This window comes from Sus scrofa, chromosome 13, assembly GCF_054392235.1.
Source record: "Sus scrofa isolate SSC_HxYL_T2T_F1_AM1 chromosome 13, Sscrofa_HxYL_maternal_Yorkshire_Landrace_v2.0, whole genome shotgun sequence".
NCBI lineage: Eukaryota > Metazoa > Chordata > Mammalia > Artiodactyla > Suidae > Sus > Sus scrofa.
In genome coordinates, this window is record NC_139395.1 from 213623869 (window position 1) to 213641837 (window position 17969).

General features: G+C 47.2%; 1 protein-coding gene and 1 non-coding gene across 4 annotated transcripts in view; both read left to right on the plus strand.

Moving 5' to 3' along the window:
- CLIC6 (chloride intracellular channel 6) overlaps positions 1 to 17523 on the plus strand; it is a 53081-nt gene extending 35558 nt beyond the window's left edge. For all 3 annotated transcript variants that reach the window (XM_003358948.5, XM_084992031.1, XM_084992032.1), the window contains 5 exons: positions 4456 to 4565; positions 5524 to 5649; positions 6490 to 6596; positions 7268 to 7449; positions 14685 to 17523. In XM_003358948.5, coding sequence (XP_003358996.3) covers positions 4456 to 4565; positions 5524 to 5649; positions 6490 to 6596; positions 7268 to 7449; positions 14685 to 14846 — 687 coding nt within the window. In that variant the 3' untranslated portion in view covers positions 14847 to 17523. The remainder of the gene's footprint in view (positions 1 to 4455; positions 4566 to 5523; positions 5650 to 6489; positions 6597 to 7267; positions 7450 to 14684) is intronic.
- LOC146397879 (U6 spliceosomal RNA) lies at positions 1252 to 1357 on the plus strand. Its single transcript, XR_014825348.1, has one exon. It is a non-coding gene; the product is annotated as a U6 spliceosomal RNA (small nuclear RNA).
- Positions 17524 to 17969: the final 446 nt, after the last annotated feature.

Here is a 17969-nt window from a genome sequence, read left to right on the forward strand (position 1 = left end):
CCCGTAACCCCCTCATTTACAACAGACCGAGACAGAAAAGAAATTTCTTTAGAGCAATTTAAGATGTGGCAACCCTGAGTATGTAAATCCTGCTTTAGTGGCAGTCCTGGCAGTTGGCTAATTCTTCTCAAATACCTAACAGCTTCAGTCCAGCGGCCGCGATGGCTTGGAACAATTCTGTTTGAGCGCCACGTCGGGGGCGGGGGGGATATACTGTGGTCACTTTCATCGCTCTTTGGAGCTGGGGGCACAGACCATCAGCCCACCCTCCCCTGCCGGCCCCGTGTTAAGTCCTTATTGAAGTTCAAGGGGAAAGCTTGTTAAGAAGGTTTAGTTTGTACAGAACTGAGTGACCAAGGCCCTTTCTCTCTCTCTCTCTTTTTTTCCTTTTTTAGGGCCGTACCCATGACCTGTGGAAGTTCTCAGGCTGGGGGTCGAATCGGAGCTGCAGCTGCTGGCCTACACCGCGGCCGCAGCAATGGATCCTCAAAATACTGAGTGAGGTCAGGGATCAAACCTGCATCCTCGTGGATACTTGTTAGGTTCCTAACCCACTGAGCCATAATGGGAACTCCCCAAAGGCCCTTTTGATATTTTGTTATTTTATTAAAATTTTTTTTGGCCACACCCATAGCATGCAGAAGTTCCCAGGCCAGGGGTCAAACCCAAGCTGTAGCAGTGACAAGGCTGAATCCTTAGCCTCTCGGCCACCAGGGAACTCCCCTGAGACTTTATAAAATGTGTTGCTCCTACCCTGTTTTTTTCCTTCAATGAGTAGCTGCCAGGATTCAGGAAAAGGCAAGAAGAACGGTTTCAAGGGAAAACACTGGCTCGAGGTTGAGAACATTAAAGAGATAGACCCAGGCAGAGAAGCCCCTGCAGAGTAACCGGTCCCAGGCGTAGGGTTCTTTGTCAAGGTGAGTTTCATCAAGAGGGCCAGAGGTGGCAGAGCACACCTGGGCTCTTTGAGGCTCTTTGCTGTCTTCAGATTGTGTTACAACAGGATTCCTAAGGTTAGAGATGTGAGGGAGAAAGTGAAGGAAACAATTGCCCTACTCTGCAGAACGTATCTCAGACTTTACTGAGCTTAGGGTAACTGCCCTGAAAATAAGAGGTTTAAAAGCTGTGTGCGAAACAAGTTGGGACTGGCCAAAATATGTGCTTTTGTGTCCTTGTGCTTTCATCTCCCCCTTCCCCCCTTTTTTTGGCATGACTCTGCCCAAACCTGCAGGGGTTAGGAAAGCACCATGATGCCTGCTTCAAGAGCCCAGAGACTGAAATTGGAACAATACTGAGAAGATGAACACGGCCTCTGCACAGAGATGTCACGCAAATCCGTGAAGCATTCCATTTTTTTTATCTAAAATGGGCAAACGACAAGGTCCTATATCCTGTGATAAACCATGATGGAAAAGAAAACAAACAAACAAATAAGGCACCACTATTTAGGAGGGATGCCCAGCAGCAAGCTGTAACCCAGCTCTGTGCTCTCTTCTTTCCTTTCCTTTCCTTTCCTTTCCTTTCCTTTCCTTTCCTTTCCTTTCCTTTCCTTTCCTTTCCCTTCCCTTCCTTTCCTTCCCTTTCCTTCCCTTCCCTTTCCTTCCCTTCCTTTCCATTTTCTTGTTCTTTTCTTTTTTTATTTTTTTATGGCTTCACTCCTGGCATTTGGAAGTTCCCTGGTCAGGGATTGAATCTGCGCCTCAGTGGCAACCCACGCAGCTGCAACTGTGGAAATGCCTGATCTTTAACCCACTGCAACAGGCTGAGGATGGAACCCACACCTCCACAGTGACCTTGAGCTGCTGCAGTCAGATTCTTAACCCACGGTGCCATAGTGGGAACTCCTCTGTGCTGTTTCTTGCTCCAGAACAGAACAGGGAGGAGATGGAGAAGCCTTCACAATGGCCATGAGGCGACAGGACCTCCCAGGTGGGGAGTGGTCTGAGGAGGGTCAGGGGGCCATTTGCAAGGGAGCTGTTATGACTCCTTGGGGGACAGTCCTCACTGTGCACATCCCCAAGTGCCCATTCTACTCTTGATGGTGTCTGAATTGTTTCCAGGTTTTGATCATTACACTAAAGTTGCTAAGAACATTCATGTAAATGCTTTAGGGGCCCCTAAGCAGTCATTTCTGTTGAGAGTGGAATTGCTGTATCACAGCATACATGCATGTTTAGCTGGGGTAGATAACTGCCAAAGACTTTTCCAGAATAGTTGTACCAACTTGCACGCTCACCAGCCTGGGATGGGAATTCAGTTGCTCTGCATTCCTGTCTGCACTTGAAGTTGTCAGATCTTTTCATTTTAGCCGTTCTGGTAGGTGTGTACTGGAATCTGTTTGTGTCTGCATTGCTTTTCTGGCTAATGACATTGAGAACCTTTTCCTTTTCATGTGCTTATTGGCCATTTGAATTTCATCTTTTTGTGAAGCAGCTGATCAAGACTTTTGTAACATTGGGTTTGGGATCTCTTATTCTCTCTTCATTTGTAGGGACATCTTGCTGTTACCAACCTCTTCAGGTGATGCTAATGCCAGGGAACCACTTCTGAAGAACTCCCTAAGTTGTCTAATTTTCTTCCTTCCTTCCTTCCTTCCTTTCTCTCTCTCTCTCTCTCTCTCTCTCTTTCTTTCCTTTTTCCTGTCTTTTTGGGGCCACACCCTCGGTATATCAAAATTCCCAGGCTAGGGGTCTAAACGGAGCTACAGCTTCTGGCCTGTACCACAGCCACAGCAACGCCAGATCCGAGCCACATCCGAGACTGCAGCTCACAGCAATGCCAGATCTTTAACCCACTGAGCAGGGCCAGGGATCGAACCCATCTCCTCACGGATGCTAGTTGGGTTCGTTACTGCTGAGCCTCAACAGGAACTCCTCCTTTCCAATTTTATTTTTCTTTCTTTTTTTTTATTTTTTGCTTTTTAAGGCCTCACCCGAGGCATGTGGAAGTTCTCGGACTAGGGGTTGAAACAGAACCGCAGCTGGCTGCCTACGCCAGAGCCACAGCAACACCAGATCCAAGTCACATCTGTCACCTATGCTACAGCTTGTAGCAACACTGGATCCTTAACCCACTGAGTGAGGCCAGGGCTTGGGACCCATGTCCTCATAGATACTAGTCAGGTCCTTAACCCGCCGAGCCACAACGGGAACTCCCTGTCCAATTTTCTTGAGGCATCTTTTTTCTTGTCTTCAATTTCCAAACCAGCAGCTCACTCTCTGCCTTGATTCTTCTGTTATTTAAGTTATAGACAGAGTGCTTTCCTTTCAGCTCTCTTTGAACTGCTTGTAGAAATGGGTTTCCTGCATTAAATATGGCCGTGCTTCTGTCATTGGAGTCTGGCTGAGTTGACTGGTGTTTCCAGCAGCATTTTATTCACACTGCAACCTTGTCAGAGATGTGTAGGGTGGAGACAGAAGGGAAGAGAAAGAAGAGTTTGGGAATTTTCCAGCAGGGTGAAGCTGCTTGTCACCCCTCCTGTCTCCCACACCTGCCTTTCTCCTCTCCTGGGAACCCACAGGAAGGAGGGTGTGTGTTCGGTGTGTTTGGAGGATGTGTGTGTGTGTGTGACCTGCTTGGGTCGTCAGGGAGGAATGAATTACTTCCTATCCACCCACCCGCCTTGGCAGCTGTGCAACAATCTACTCAGGACAAATGCTCCCCGTCCAATGAGGGGACCTAGAGGTTTTACCGTGTCCAGGGGTCCTAGAACTTGTACAATCCAACCCTTGTTCCAAAGATGAAAATAATAGAGAAAATTGAGGAAGATGTCTGGGTAGGAGAGGCCGTGGGTCTGGTTTTTTTTTGTTCGTTTGTTTGTTTAGGGCTGTGCTTGAGGCACATGGAGGTTCCCAGGCTAGGAGTTGAATTGGAGCTGCAGCTACTGGTCTACACCACAGCCACAACAACTTGAGATCTGAGCTGCATCTGCAAGCTACACAGCAGCTCTCGGCAACGCCGGATCCTTAACCCACTGAGTGAGGCCAGGAATTGAACCCACGTCCTCACGAATACTAGTCGGGTTCATGACCACTGAGCCACACCGGGATCTCCTGCAGGCCCGTTTTTATGCATGATGGTCCTGGAAAGAGAGCTGTTTCTTCTAAAGAGGCTCAAGAGATGGAGGCGGGGAAGAGCCTGTCTTTTTCTTTTGCCTTTAGTCACAAAGGGGGTTCCCTCTCGCTGCTGTTTCCCTCTGTGAACGGCTCCCCAGAGGCCCAGCATGGCAGGAAGTGGTGCTGAGGTGGCGGGAAGGAAGACGGAACATGCCCAGTGAGTGTGTGTGCACATCCTCCCCCCCCCACTTGGAGGCTGGGTGAAGGGGCCTCCGAAGGCTATTTACAGTATCATCGCCAGGACCCAGCATTCATCAGGGGTTTGTGTGCGTGCATGGCAGAGTTTGTCATTTATGATTAGAAGACGGGTTCTGATAAAGATTCCTTTATCCATTTGTAGGCTGGTTGTGATGGTGAAAGTATTGGAAATTGCCCGTTTTCTCAGCGTCTCTTTATGATTCTCTGGCTAAAGGGTGTTATATTTAATGTGACAACGGTGGACTTGAAAAGGTAAGGCAAGGTTTTGGCATTATTGATGTTAACTGTACCTAATTCCCTACACACACACACACACACACACACACACAGAGGCTCCCACACAGACACACAAACACCCACAGAAACACAGGTACACATAATCAGGAGACACACAGACACTCAGAAACACACAGACATGCACCCTCAGAGACACACAGACATACACAGATACAGACACAGACACACACATACAGACACACACAGACACAAGCACGCACAGACACATACAGACACACAAACACCCACAGAAACACAGGTACACACAATCAGGAGACACACAGACATTCAGAAACACACAGACACACACCCTCAGAGACACACAGACATACACAGATACAGACACAGATACAGACACAGACAGACACAGATACAGACACACGCAGGCACAGACACATACAGACACACACACACACAGAAACATACACACTCACACTCAGGACACACAGACACACTCAGATGCACGCACACAGACATAGGCATGCACATAGACACACACAGAGGTACAGATACACACACACACTCCTAGGACCCATGGGCGATACCACGGGATTGTCCACCCTTGGTCATGACCCAGAGTAGTGTGGGCCAAGCAGTTATTACAGAGTCGGATCAGACATAGTCAGGAAGGAGGAGGAGGTTGCGGGGAGACGAGAGGAACCTGCTCTCCCAGTTGCTGGTCAGCTGTGAACCTCTCAAAAGCCTGTCTGAGCACCAGTCCTGGCTGGTAACACTGGGGAGAGTTAACTCTTCACCTGCGTGTGGCTACGGGGCCACACTCTCATCGCCAGTGGGACATTTTGTAAACCCACTGTGGCCTTGGAAAGTCTCAAGGGTGGTTTCTCCGACATGGGGAGGACACAGTTAAGCCTTGGAAAGGATGCAGACCCTGGCGGCTGCCCGCCCACCCACGCTGCCCTTTCCTCCCACCCAGGAAACCCGCCGACCTGCAGAACCTGGCTCCCGGGACCAACCCGCCTTTCATGACTTTTGATGGTGAAGTCAAGACGGATGTGAATAAGATCGAGGAGTTCTTAGAGGAGAAATTAGCTCCCCCGAGGTGGGCTTCCTCAAAACCAGGGTTCACCACTGGGTTGTCACTTTTCTCCCCATTCACAGACCCTTCTAAGGCTCTTGGCTTGTGTTGGTTTTCTGGGGCACAGCCCTCACTTCCTGAGCTGTACCTGTGGTGTGCCACAGAAAACACAGCGAGAGGAGGAACCTTGAGCTGAGGCAGCTCGGATTTCTTTGCTCTGCACCTGCAGTTTGGCAACTAGGCTTTGATGGCAGGAAGTGGGGAGGAAGTGGGCCACTGTCATGGGGGTGGGTCGTTTCTGTTGGAAGGTAAGGAGGACGTGTTCGCACGCAGCATCATGGGGGGCCTGGAGGGGAGATTTCTAGTCCATTATCTTCCTTTGGGGGGTTGGTGCTAAGATTGCAAGACCAGGAGTTCCCGTTGTGGCTCAGCAGTATAGAAGCCTGATTAGCATCCATGGGGATTTGAGTTCAATCCCTGGCCTTGCTCAGTGGGTTAAGGATCCGGTGTCGCCATGAGCTGTGGCATAGGTCACAGTTGCAGCTCAGATCCCACATGGCTGTGGCTGTGGCTGGCAGCTGCAGCTCTGATTCAACCCCTGGCCTGGGAACGTCCATATGTCACAGGTGCAACCCTAAAAAGCAAAAAAAGACCACAAGGCCAGGTGGGGCCCTGTGTCCCAGGATGAGAACAATCTGCCTAGTGCTCCCAGTTTTGAAGATGGAAGAATTAGGAAAACTTCCAAGGGGCCATTTTCATGTTTGTATCCAACTCAAAGTCATTCTCCCCCACCCCCGCCCCACCTTGTATTCTCCCAGCTCACACATGGCTGATCTGTGATACTATCATTTTGCATTTTTCAAGGTACCCTAAGTTGGGGACCCAACACCCCGAGTCTAACTCTGCAGGAAATGATGTGTTTGCCAAGTTCTCAGCATTTATAAAAAACACCAAGAAGGATGCAAACGAGAGTGAGTGCCTCCCCTCTTCTGGTTTATGGTTTTTTTGTTTGTTTGTTTGTTTTTTTCCTCCTTGGATCTCCCCTCTGCCTCTGGTGTGGCTTCTTCTAAGATCCTGGGGATTCGGATGCATCTCATAGCGGGGAGGAACCTGGGTCTAGAAAGAAGGAAAAAGTACCTCCCACACTGAATCTGCACATGGCTTTCAAGAGATTGGGTGCTTCTTCTACGGGTTGGGAGCCCAGAAAATGACATTTATAGGGGGAGAGGATCACCAGCAGGCATTCCTTGCCACACTATGGGACTCGGGATGAAGGAAGCTTCTGCTGGTGCTTTTTTCAACATGTGCTTTCTTTTCTTTTTTAGGTTTTTATTTTTTCTATGATAATTGACGGACATTGTTCTGTCAGTTTCTGCTATAATGCATGCTTTCCATAAAGATGTTTGAATACATAGATGAGTTCCAGAAGTAGCAGTGTTGTGTAGACAGCAGAATTATTTTCCAGAAGAACTGAGGCCTTTATTCGTTCGGTTCTTGTTGATCCACCTGTCTCCTTCCCAGCTCTTCAGGGCTCCCTGGCCATGTCTCCAGAAGGCGGGACCAACTCCTTCTGTGACATCTAGAGAAAGCTGCCACAAACTCCCATGGCTTGTCTTGGTCATTGTTTGCCTTTCTGTTTCAGTTTATGAAAGAAACCTGTTAAAGGCCCTGAAGAAGCTGGATACTTACTTAAACAGCCCCCTGCCTGATGAAATAGATGCCTACAGCGCCGAGGAAGTTGCTGTTTCTGGAAGAAAGTTCCTGGATGGAGATGAGCTCACACTAGCCGACTGTAACCTCTTACCCAAGCTCCACATTATTAAGGTTTGTCATTCCTCCTATTTTGGGTGCTGAACTTGTGAGTGAGGCTTTGTTTTATTTTGTTTTGACTTGTGATTTGACCAGACATCCAAATAACCTAAAATGTAGACTTTTTTTTTTTTGCTTTTTAGGGCCAAACCCTTGGCACATGGACGTTCTCAGGCTAGGAGTCGAATCAGAGCAGCAGCTGCCAGCCTACCCTAGAGCCACGACAATACCAGATCCAAGCTGCATCTGCAACCTACACCATAGCTGGCAGCAATGCCAGATCCTTAACTCACTGAGCGAGGCTGTCCTGTGTCCTCAGGGATACTAGTCAGGTTTGTTCCCACTGAACCACAGTGGGAATGCCCCTAAAATGCACATTCCTGAATTAAAAAGTCTAGCTTGTTTCTGGTTGAGGCAGCCAAGCCCCAGGCGTCAGATCCCTGGATGATAGTTTGGGTGTCAGAAGTTCTCAAAAAGGGTCTGTGAACGTGGCTTCCCTCTCTACACCTTCGCTGCTTCTCTTTTCAAGTCCCACCCCCACAGCCTAAAGAAAAGCTGTGTGAAAGGAATACATTGATGATACCCGGAGATGGAGGCTTGGAGATGGTGTGTGGCATCTGCAAGTATTAAAAGGTGAACTTGGTCCTGCATTGTCACTGCTGTGGTGCAGGTTCGATCCCTGGCCCAGGAACTTCCATATAGAACCCCTTCTCCTCTTCCTCTCAGGAGGAGAAAGAGATGTTAGCTGAGAAGATTTGAGGACAAAGTGGAAATGTTGGATCAGCCTAGAAACGCTAGGTCCAATTTGCAAACTTCTAGACTATCCCATTGTAGCAAAAATCTATTGTATCATTAAAAAAAAAAAAAAAATGCAGGAGTTCCCTTGATGGCTCAGCAGTAACAAACCCAACTAGTATCCATGAAGACTCAAGCTCGATCCCTGGCCTCATTCAGTGGGTTAAGGATCCAGCGTTGCCGTGAGCTGTGGTGTAGGTTGCAGATGTGGCTCGGATCTGGCATTGCTGTGGCTCTGGCGTAGGCTGGCAGCTGTAACTCCAATCAGACACCTAGCCTGGGACCATCCCTATGCCGTGAGTGCGGCCCTAAAGAGCAAAAATAAGTAAATAAATAAATAAAATAAAATAAAATAAAATAAGAAAATTTTAAAAAAAAGTGAACTCAGTCAATCATCGGTGGTGGCGATGGTGGGCCTTGTCCTGCCAAGGGACCAGAAGTGTGTCTTCTTGCCTCTTCATGCTGACCCCCTGCAGCTGGGGAGCCGCCGACAGATGCTCGATGCCGGATTTGGCATCTTGTCCTCCCAAGATGGTTGAACATGAAATAAGAGTCATATATTGTTAGAGTTTTGACGCTCCCTAGACCAGTGGTTCTCCCACATTGGTAGGCATAAGAGTTGTTTGGGGGAATTTTCTAGAAATGTAAATCCCTCCATTCAGCCCCTGACTTACAAAATGAGCAGAGATTTTGAGGCATATAACCCCACACTTGGACTCCTTGATTGTGGCTGCTGTCATCATGCCCCAGCCTGTCAGGGGTGAGTTGTTGTTATCATTATCACTCATGCTATGTTCTTGACCCTCAGGAGCCCCCAGCTGCCCCCAGAAGAAGCCCAACCCTTGTTCTGGGCATCTTTATTATTCAAATCCTGGCAGGACCAGAGCGAGGTCATTGGTAGAAGGTTGGGGGAGATGGAGAGAAGACACAGGGAAATACAAGTCAAGGACCCCGTGTTCTAATAACACACTTAATTGGCTTTTAGAAATGTACAAATTAGGTTCACACAGTCTGTGGAAACGATGTCCTGGGGGCTCCAGCCACCCCAGGTTACGCCGTGTCATTTTCTTCCCACTCGCTTCCTTCCCGACTCTTGTCCATTTATCTTCTTTCTTCTCTCTCCCCTGCTGTGCTCGGGAGGTACCAACTTGAAACTCAAACCCTGAAGATGTGGCTGATCCTTCAAGTAAATGTTCTTTTCAAGAACTCTACTAAACATCTAATATTTAATGAAAGCCTCTCAAGCCTTCAAACCTGCTCCATCAGGGGTTCACCCAAACTGGGCCTTTGGGAGCCCCTTCCCAGCAAGTTATTTACATCGTTGTGTTTGGTTTAGTCCCTTTACTGAATGTGTTTCAATCATCGCTTTGATTTGGGCAGCATCATAGGAGCACATGGAGGCTGGGGACGGCAAGAGAAATACCTACATGCGTAGAACATTAATTGCCACTTATTAACCCCCTTCACACAAAAAAAAGACTACTTGAAATTTCAGTAGAGGGGGTAAACTTCAGAAAAAAACAAAGCAGTTCACCCCTCCGATCTAAGATCTAATAGCAAAATTTTCAAAGCCATTTAGCACTCAAAATACCAAACAGCTTAATAATCTTCCAAGACAGAGCACTTCTGAAAGGAAATGAGAATCAGTCTAAAGGAATTTATGGTAAGAAGATGAGAGAATCAAGGAATTTATAATTTATTCCCTTCCTGAAACCCAGTAAAAACATTATGAAAAAACAGAGCATTATTTTCACCTTTTTTTCTCCCCCCCCTTTTTAATGGCCACACCCGAGGCATATGGAAGTTCCTGGACCAGGGATTAAATTTGAGCCACACCTCGGCAATGCCAAATCCTTTAACCCATTGCGTCAGGCCCACACCTACGCAGAGACCCAGCCACTGCAGCTGGATTTCTCACTCACTTCGCCATGGTGGGAACTCCTATTTTCACCTGTTATAAAATTAGAAAAGGATGGATCACCAACTCAAAGACTAAGAAACTTTATCCAGCGCCAGGCCCCACAAAGCCTAGGCATGCTTCTCTAGGTTGTCAGCAAGGTTCAGATGTCTCTAAAAGTAAATCATACCACCCTGAAATGCCCAACCCAAACTTCTTTGTTTGAGGACAGGGCATGGAGCGGGCCACGAGAGAGGCAGAGACATCCCCACAGAGCCAGGATCTCTGTGGAGGCAGAGGTGAAGGAGGAGCCATTCAACGGTGCCACCTTTGTCTTCTGCCACTGTCCCCTAATCCAAAGGAACAGGGCAGGGAGGAGGGGAGAGGAGAGAAGAAAAGTGGCAATCTGGAGTTCCCGTTGTGGCGCAGTGGTTACCATGAGGGAACCATGAGGTTGCGGGTTCGGTCCCTGCCCTTGCTCAGTGGGTTAACGATCCGGCGTTGTCGTAAGCTGTGGTGTAGGTCGCAGACGCGGCTCGGATCCTGCGTTGCTGTGCCTCTGGCGTAGGCCAGTGACTACAGCTCCGATTCGACCCCTAGCCTGGGAACCTCCATATGCCGTGGGAGCGGCCCAAGAAATAGCAGCAACAACAACAACAACAGACAAAAAGACAAAAGACAAAAAAAAAAAAAGAAAAGTGGCAATCTGCTTTGAGACTGCTGAGCTGAGAAGAACAGAGAAGAGAAACAAGCTCTGAATGAGTCAAAAGAGAGACCGTAAACCACCGAGCCTCATTTTTAACCATGACGACCTCCTATCTCATCTTTGAGCCTCAGAGTGAAGGATGCACTGAACCTGACCCTGACCCCATCCTGAATGTGTCCGTGGGCAGAGCACAGAGCAGGGTTTGATGAGCAAGTGTTTAAGGGTGAATATCCAAATCGGTCTACCAGATGTTCTGCCTCACTCCCTTTGCCCTCCACACTATTTTTAAGAAATAGTTTCAGTAGATCTTTCCATTCAAAGACGGTGAAGAATCCGGAAGGATCCAAGTAGGACCTCAATGTGGATAAGTTGATCAAAAAGAGAAAGAATAAAAGAGGAAAAGGCAAATGGGACACACACATCTGATAAAGATTGCTCCAGTCGATGAAAGAACTTTCCAGGCAGATCCTTTACAGCCTCAAAGAAGTGAGCGAGAACATGAATTCTTTGAGAAAAAACTCAAAGGCAAGTCATGAGATATCAAAATATAACATCACAGAGAAGATGAAAATTAGGCTAGTAAACGGAAGAAAACCCCTTACAGACAAAATAATTTCAGAAATGTTATGCTAGAAGCAGCAAGAAGTGGAAAAAGACATTGCAGAAATGCATCAGGAATTTGGAGACTGGGCCTAAGAAAATGAACCCAAGTCAAATGGAGAAAAAGCAAGAGGTAAAGGCTGGTTAGAGAGACCCCCAGAGGTACATAATCAGGAACAAGAGAACGAGAAAGAGAAAGGAGACAAGGGAGGCTGCAAAGGAAATTATTTTGAACTAAAGGATGGCCTGCACCTTCAGTTTCAACATGCCAAGGTTGGAAAAATATTGCCCCCCCAAATCAACACACTAAGATGTATTTGGTAAATAGCGAAACTTTAAGGATAAAGAAGAGCCTTTGGGGCGTCCAGATGGTGAGGAGGGGGATGATAACGGCAATAGTGCTAACAACAACAGTAATAGTAACACAAGGTAAAGCCCCCTACACGAGGACGACATTCAGACTCGCCTCACAGATTCCTGTGACCACATTAAAACCACATTAAAACCCAGAAAACGGTGGTTTAATAGCTAAAGGATGTGAGAATGTTACCTCCAAGTAAATTGTTTTTTTACCTGGATTTCTTGTCTCAATGAAATAAGCGCTCCTGAGCCATTTTTTTTTTAAATACAATTGCTCTATGATGAAGTAATAAAAAATGATAATAAAATAGGAATCCGGGAACAGAGAAGGCGGGTGGTGTAAAAAGATTGGTGATACACATAGAATCTATTTAAATCTAAACCCAGGACTAAGACAAGACAGCAGTGGGAATTACAGTCACAGGAGTGAATCAGAATATAATCAACTTGGGTGCTTTACATCATTGGAAGGGGGATAAGGGAGCAGAAATGGAAAGAAGTATAGGTATTCGGATTTCCTCGTTTGCCATTATCAGGAGCAAGTAGAGATCATCTGAAATTGTTAAATCAAGAAGTAAAGAAGCCTTGGAGTTCCCGTCGCGTGGTGCAGGGGTTAACGAATCCGACTAGGAACCATGAGGTTGCGGGTTCAATCCCTGGCCTTGCTCAGTGGGTTAAGGATCTGGTGTTGCCGTGAGCTGTGGTGTAGGTCGCAGACGTGGCTTGGATCTGGTGTTGCTGTGGCTTTGGTGTAGGCTGGTGGCTACAGCTCTGATTCGCCCCCTAGCCTGGGAACCTCCATATGCCGTGGGAGCGGCCCTAGAAAAGGCAAAAAGACAAAAAAAGAAAAGAAAGAAAGAATTCTTACTAAAGTTACGTAGGAAACCACCCGAAGAGTAAAAACAAACCGTCAACTTTCTAAACCACCAGAAAGGGAAATACATACACACACACAAATGCAAAAATATTCAGAGAGAGTTGGAAAGCAAAGTATTCAAAGAATATAACACAAATTTGTATCTATGAGAGGCAGGTATGTTAACACATCCACGCAGAAATATTAAAAAGAAGGGCAAAGTTAAACCAGGCAGATGCAAATAAAAGGGAAGCAGAATTCTTGACGTGAACCTCAGTAAGGTTGAATTCAAACCAAAGATGTTAATTTAGGAGGCTTTCTGAACATTATATGGTCCTATTTTGCTGCATCAATGGCTTGTTGCCACTGAAATCTGAGAAATAAGAACCAAAGTTCTTTTAATTGGTGATAAGTTCTATGCCCACATCATCAAACAGCCTAGGAACCAATGCAATGGGAAGTAACAGAGCAGAACCAACCTTTGTAACCCTAGGTCCTTGTTCTGAAATGAACTGTGTTCCCCCCTACCCCACAATTAGTATGTTGAAGTCCTAACACCTGATACCTCAGAACGTGACCCTATTTGGAAATAGGGTCTTTACAGGTGGCATTAGTTAAGATGAGGTCATGGTGGAGTCGAGTGGGCCCCCGAAGCCAACGTGGCCGCTGTCTTTATAGAGGGATTTAAACACAGACACCAACACAGGGATAACGCCGTGTAAACACCGGAGTCCTGCTCCCCCAAGCCCACAGCCAGGGGGTGATCTGGGACAGAACCTTTTCCAGAGCCTTCAGAAGATGCTTGGCCTGCGGGCACCTGGATCCTGCTGGACTTCTGGCCTCCAGGACTGTGAGAGAATAAATTTCTGTTGCGCTAAGCCACCCGAGGTTGTAGTACTTTGTGAAGGCAACGTCGGGAAACTGGTACCACCTACAATAATACACGCCCTACTTGGTTGATGAATTCCCCAATGGTGCCCTTCCAGCCAAGAAAATATCTCTCATCGTTGTGTTTTCATGATGCTCACTCAGTGTCCTTACAGCCACTGTTTCCGTGAGGATCAGGGTAAAGACTTTTTTTTTCTTTTTTTTTTAGGGCCGAAGGTGCTGCATTTGGAAATTCCCAGGCTAGGGGTCGAATCAAAGCTACAGCTGCCTGCCTATACCACAGACACAGCAATGCGGGATCTGAGCCTCACTGCAACCTACACCACAGCTCACCACAATACCGGATCCTTGACCCACTGAGTGAGGCCAGGGGTCGAACCCACATCCTCATGGGTACTAGTTGGATTTGTTTCTGCTGTGCCACCATGGGAACTCCAGGGTAAGGATTTTTTTGGTTCATGAATCTATCCTCTGCATATGGTAGACCCACCATGAAATGAAGGAAGAAATCCACAGATACTTGGGATTTCAGGAGGTGAGGCCAGCAGACAGGAAAAAGACAGGACACTTCACAGTGATCATGACTGGCACAGTCTACACTGAAGATCCACCATGAAGAGTTCCCCCTGTGGCACCATGGGATAGGTGGCCCCTTGGGAGCGCTGGGATGCAGGTTCAGTCCAGGCCTGGCATAGTGGGTTAAGGATCTCGCGTTGCTGCCTCTGTGGCTTAGATCGCATCTACAGCTTATATCTGATTCTCGGAACTCCGCATGCTGCCGAGAGACAGCAAAAAAAAAAAAAAAAAAGAAAAAAATCTGCTATGGATTTTTAGGCAACCATAACACAGCAGCAGAACCCAGGAAGAGAAAACTCCCTGAAACACACAGAGAAACCCGCCAGCGTGCAGAGCAAATTCATGTGTTTGGATGGCGAGGATGGCCCTTGATAAATTGTGTAGGGCCACTGTTCTGAGTCCTAGAACAGGGTGCCCCTTGCAAACTCAAGTCACAACTGGGGGGCAGCCTGCACGGCTGTAGGGCGAAAAGAGAAAGAGGATATATTACACGGCTCAAAGAATGGATTGTCTGACCTCATTGCCTACGTGAGTGGGTTTTCCCTTTCTGACTATTTCCTCTTCATTTTCAGATCGTGGCCAAGAGATACAGAGACTTTGAATTTCCTTCTGAGATGACTGGCATCTGGAGGTACTTGAACAACGCGTATGCCAGGGATGAGTTCACAAACACATGCCCAGCCGATCAGGAGATTGAACACGCGTATTCAGATGTTGCCAAAAGAATGAAGTGAAGCCGGGGTGTTTAATTTCTCAGTTGTGCGAGCTAGACTCTGAGAAGAGTGTGCCCTTTGCGTTTCCCTCCCGATAGCCATGCTCTGCAAAAGAACACCCGTATTTTAACCATGTGCATGTCATGCAACCCTCTGTGATATACAGCCTTGTAGTTTGTCAACTCACTTGTGTAGCTGAATAATAGCAGCATCACTTTTTACGCGCACCATTCGTCCAGCTGATGTTCGTGTGTGTCTTTGACATTTTCAGACCTTGCGATCCATGATATTTAGGGCATGTGTTTTGCATTTGAAGTTTCAAAGCCAATAAGGTTTGGGTTCAGTTCCTCCTTTATTTTTTAAAAAATGTGTCTCTGATAGTTTTCATCATCATGGACAGGCTTTTTCTGCTCTAACACAGTAGTTTAATTTTTTATTTCCAGAATGAAAATACTGTTTTTCATAATTACAAAATGATACATGCTAGTTGTAAGAATTTAAAACAATGTCAGAAGGTATAAAGGAGAAAGAAAAAAAAATCACCAAAAATTTCGCTACACTTAGGTTAACTACTGATAACTTATTGGTGAACATCCTCCAAAATCTTTGGACTCTCTCTGTCTCTGTCTCTGTCTCTCTGTTTCTCTCGCGCGCGCTCTCACACACACACACAATTTCTCCCTTTCTTCCTCTCTCCCTTTCTTTCTTTCTTCCTCTCTCCTCTCTTTCTTTCTTTCTTTCTTTCTTTCTTTCTTTCTTTCTTTCTTTCTTTCTTTCTTTCTTTCTTTCTTTCTCTTTCTCTCATTCTCTCATTCTTCCTCTCTTTCTTTATTTCTTTCTGGTCTTTTTAAGGCCACGTTGCATCATATGGAAGTTCTCAGGCTAGGGGTCAAAGAGGAGCCAGCACACCACAGCCACAGCAACACGGGATCCGAGCCGAGTCTGCAACCTACACCACAGCCACAGCAATGCCAGATAGGAGCCGCATCTGCGACCTATACCACCGGATCCTTAACCCCCTGAGCAAAGCCAGGGATCACACCCACATCCTCATGGATAATACTTGGGTTTGTCACCTCTGGGCCATGACAGGAACTCCCACAGTGCACACAATTTCATGTCCCTGTGGTGTTGTGACTTTATGTTAAGGAAATGGTGAGGGGATCCCTTGGTAATGCCTCGATGGTCAGCCCTATAGGACCTAAAACAAAGAGATTCGGCACCACCAAGCTGGAGAGGGTGCTTGTGGCCAAGATTCACAGGGGTGGAGAATTTTAGAGACCACAGACCTGCAGGGACCAGTGGGGACCAGCAGCCACGGAGGGACCTCACCTCATCTTGCTCCTGCTTCCATGATGCCACTACCCCTGGTTTCAGGGAGGGCACAGGGGTTGCCTGTCTGTGTCCCTCCTTCTGGCTCCCTTTGGGGGCTTTCTCTCCCTCCCTCCCCTCTCCCAGAGACCATGCCTCTGGGGCGGGGGGGACTCCTAATACGAGCTATATGTTGGAGAATTTCCCTGTCCTGTGTTGAAATGTGAATCCAGCTCACTTTGATTCCTCCTGATGGCCGTTCTGAGGCCCTACACTGCCCCTCTTCTGCCATGATGGGCTGTGGAACTAGGGTGTGGGACTAGCCCAGGTCCTGTCGCTTCTCTGCGCTGTCTAGTGTCACGGCGAGGTGAGGCAGGGAAAATCCAGGGAGATGAAATCCACCGTGACTCCTCTTGGGCAGTTCTGGTAAAGAGTCAACCTGGGGAGGAAATGGAAACTATTGAGTCAAAAGAGCGTTCTGGTTCATCTGTGGCTGCTCCTCCACCGTCCTTGGAGCCAGCTCTCATCAGCAGCTGCGTGTGGGCTGATGCTGGGCTCCTGCTCAAGGCATGGAGGGCAGAATGGCAGGCTGTTTTGATCCACATCAAGAGTATTATATACCAGGCCATGGCCCTTTGACATTTGCCCACACCTTACGGAAAACCTTCCTGTTGGTTTCAGCTTGTAGTTGATGTGACAGGCTTGTTAGGAAAAAAAAGTATACACCTGCTCACTCCATCATTCATTCGAAAGAAAGCAAAATGCATTCACAGTAACTGTTCCGGGATTCAGGGGAAAAAGTCGAGTAAGAGAAACAAAGGCTTCGGCCACCTTCGCTCCCCTCTTACCGGATGCTGGGGTTTTACCTGGAAGCCGTCACTGACTCCAGCCATTCCCTTGCTTATTAGCCACATGTTTTTAGCTTCATCGTTATTCCTGTTTCATATCAGTTTAGGAGTCAGATTTTTGGTTTTGCTTTTTAGGGCTGATCCCGTGGCATATGGAGGCTCCCAGGCTAGGGGTCCAGTCAGAGCTGCAGCCGCCAGCCTACACCACAGTCACAGAAACATCAGATCCAAGCCATGTCTGTGACCTACACTGCAGTTTGTGGCAATGCCAGATCCTTAACCCACTGAGCGAGGCCAGGGATTGAACCTGCATCCTCATGGCTCCTAGTCGGATTTGTTTCCGGGTTTGTTTCCACTGTGCCACAACAGGAACTCCTAGGAGTCAGATCTTTAAGTTTTATAATGTTACACTTCAACTTGGTACATGAATGGACTACAGGATGTTACTAGCCGAACTTTGTATTTTGTTAAAGTGATCTGCATAAACTCTGTGTGCCTTCAAAATGAAACAGATTATAAAAGTGTTTCTGTGAAACCAATAGCTTTAATATTTCTTTCTTTCTTTTTTAAATTCTCCTTCCCCACTTAGATTTGTGTGTGTGTGTGGCTCATTTCACCTGCTCCCCTGCCTGATGGGAAAAGCTGGGGAGTAAATCACAGGACGTGATGTGCCCCAGGCCACACACCAGTAAAGTGACCCTGGCCCACATCATCCTAGGGCTATTCCTACGTTAGAATTCTCTTTTAAAAAGGTAGGCTGGGACAGGAGTTAATACTTACAGGAACTTTAGAAGGGGACTCCACTGAGATTGATAGAAATAAAATGAATGAAAATGGGCTTCCTTTACTTTGCTTTTTTTGTTTGTTTGTGTTTAGGGCTGCACTGGCAGAATATAGAGGTTCCCAGGCTAGGGGTCAAATCAGAGCTACAGTTGCCAGCCTACACCACAACTATAGCAACTTGGGATCCGAGCTGAACCTGTGA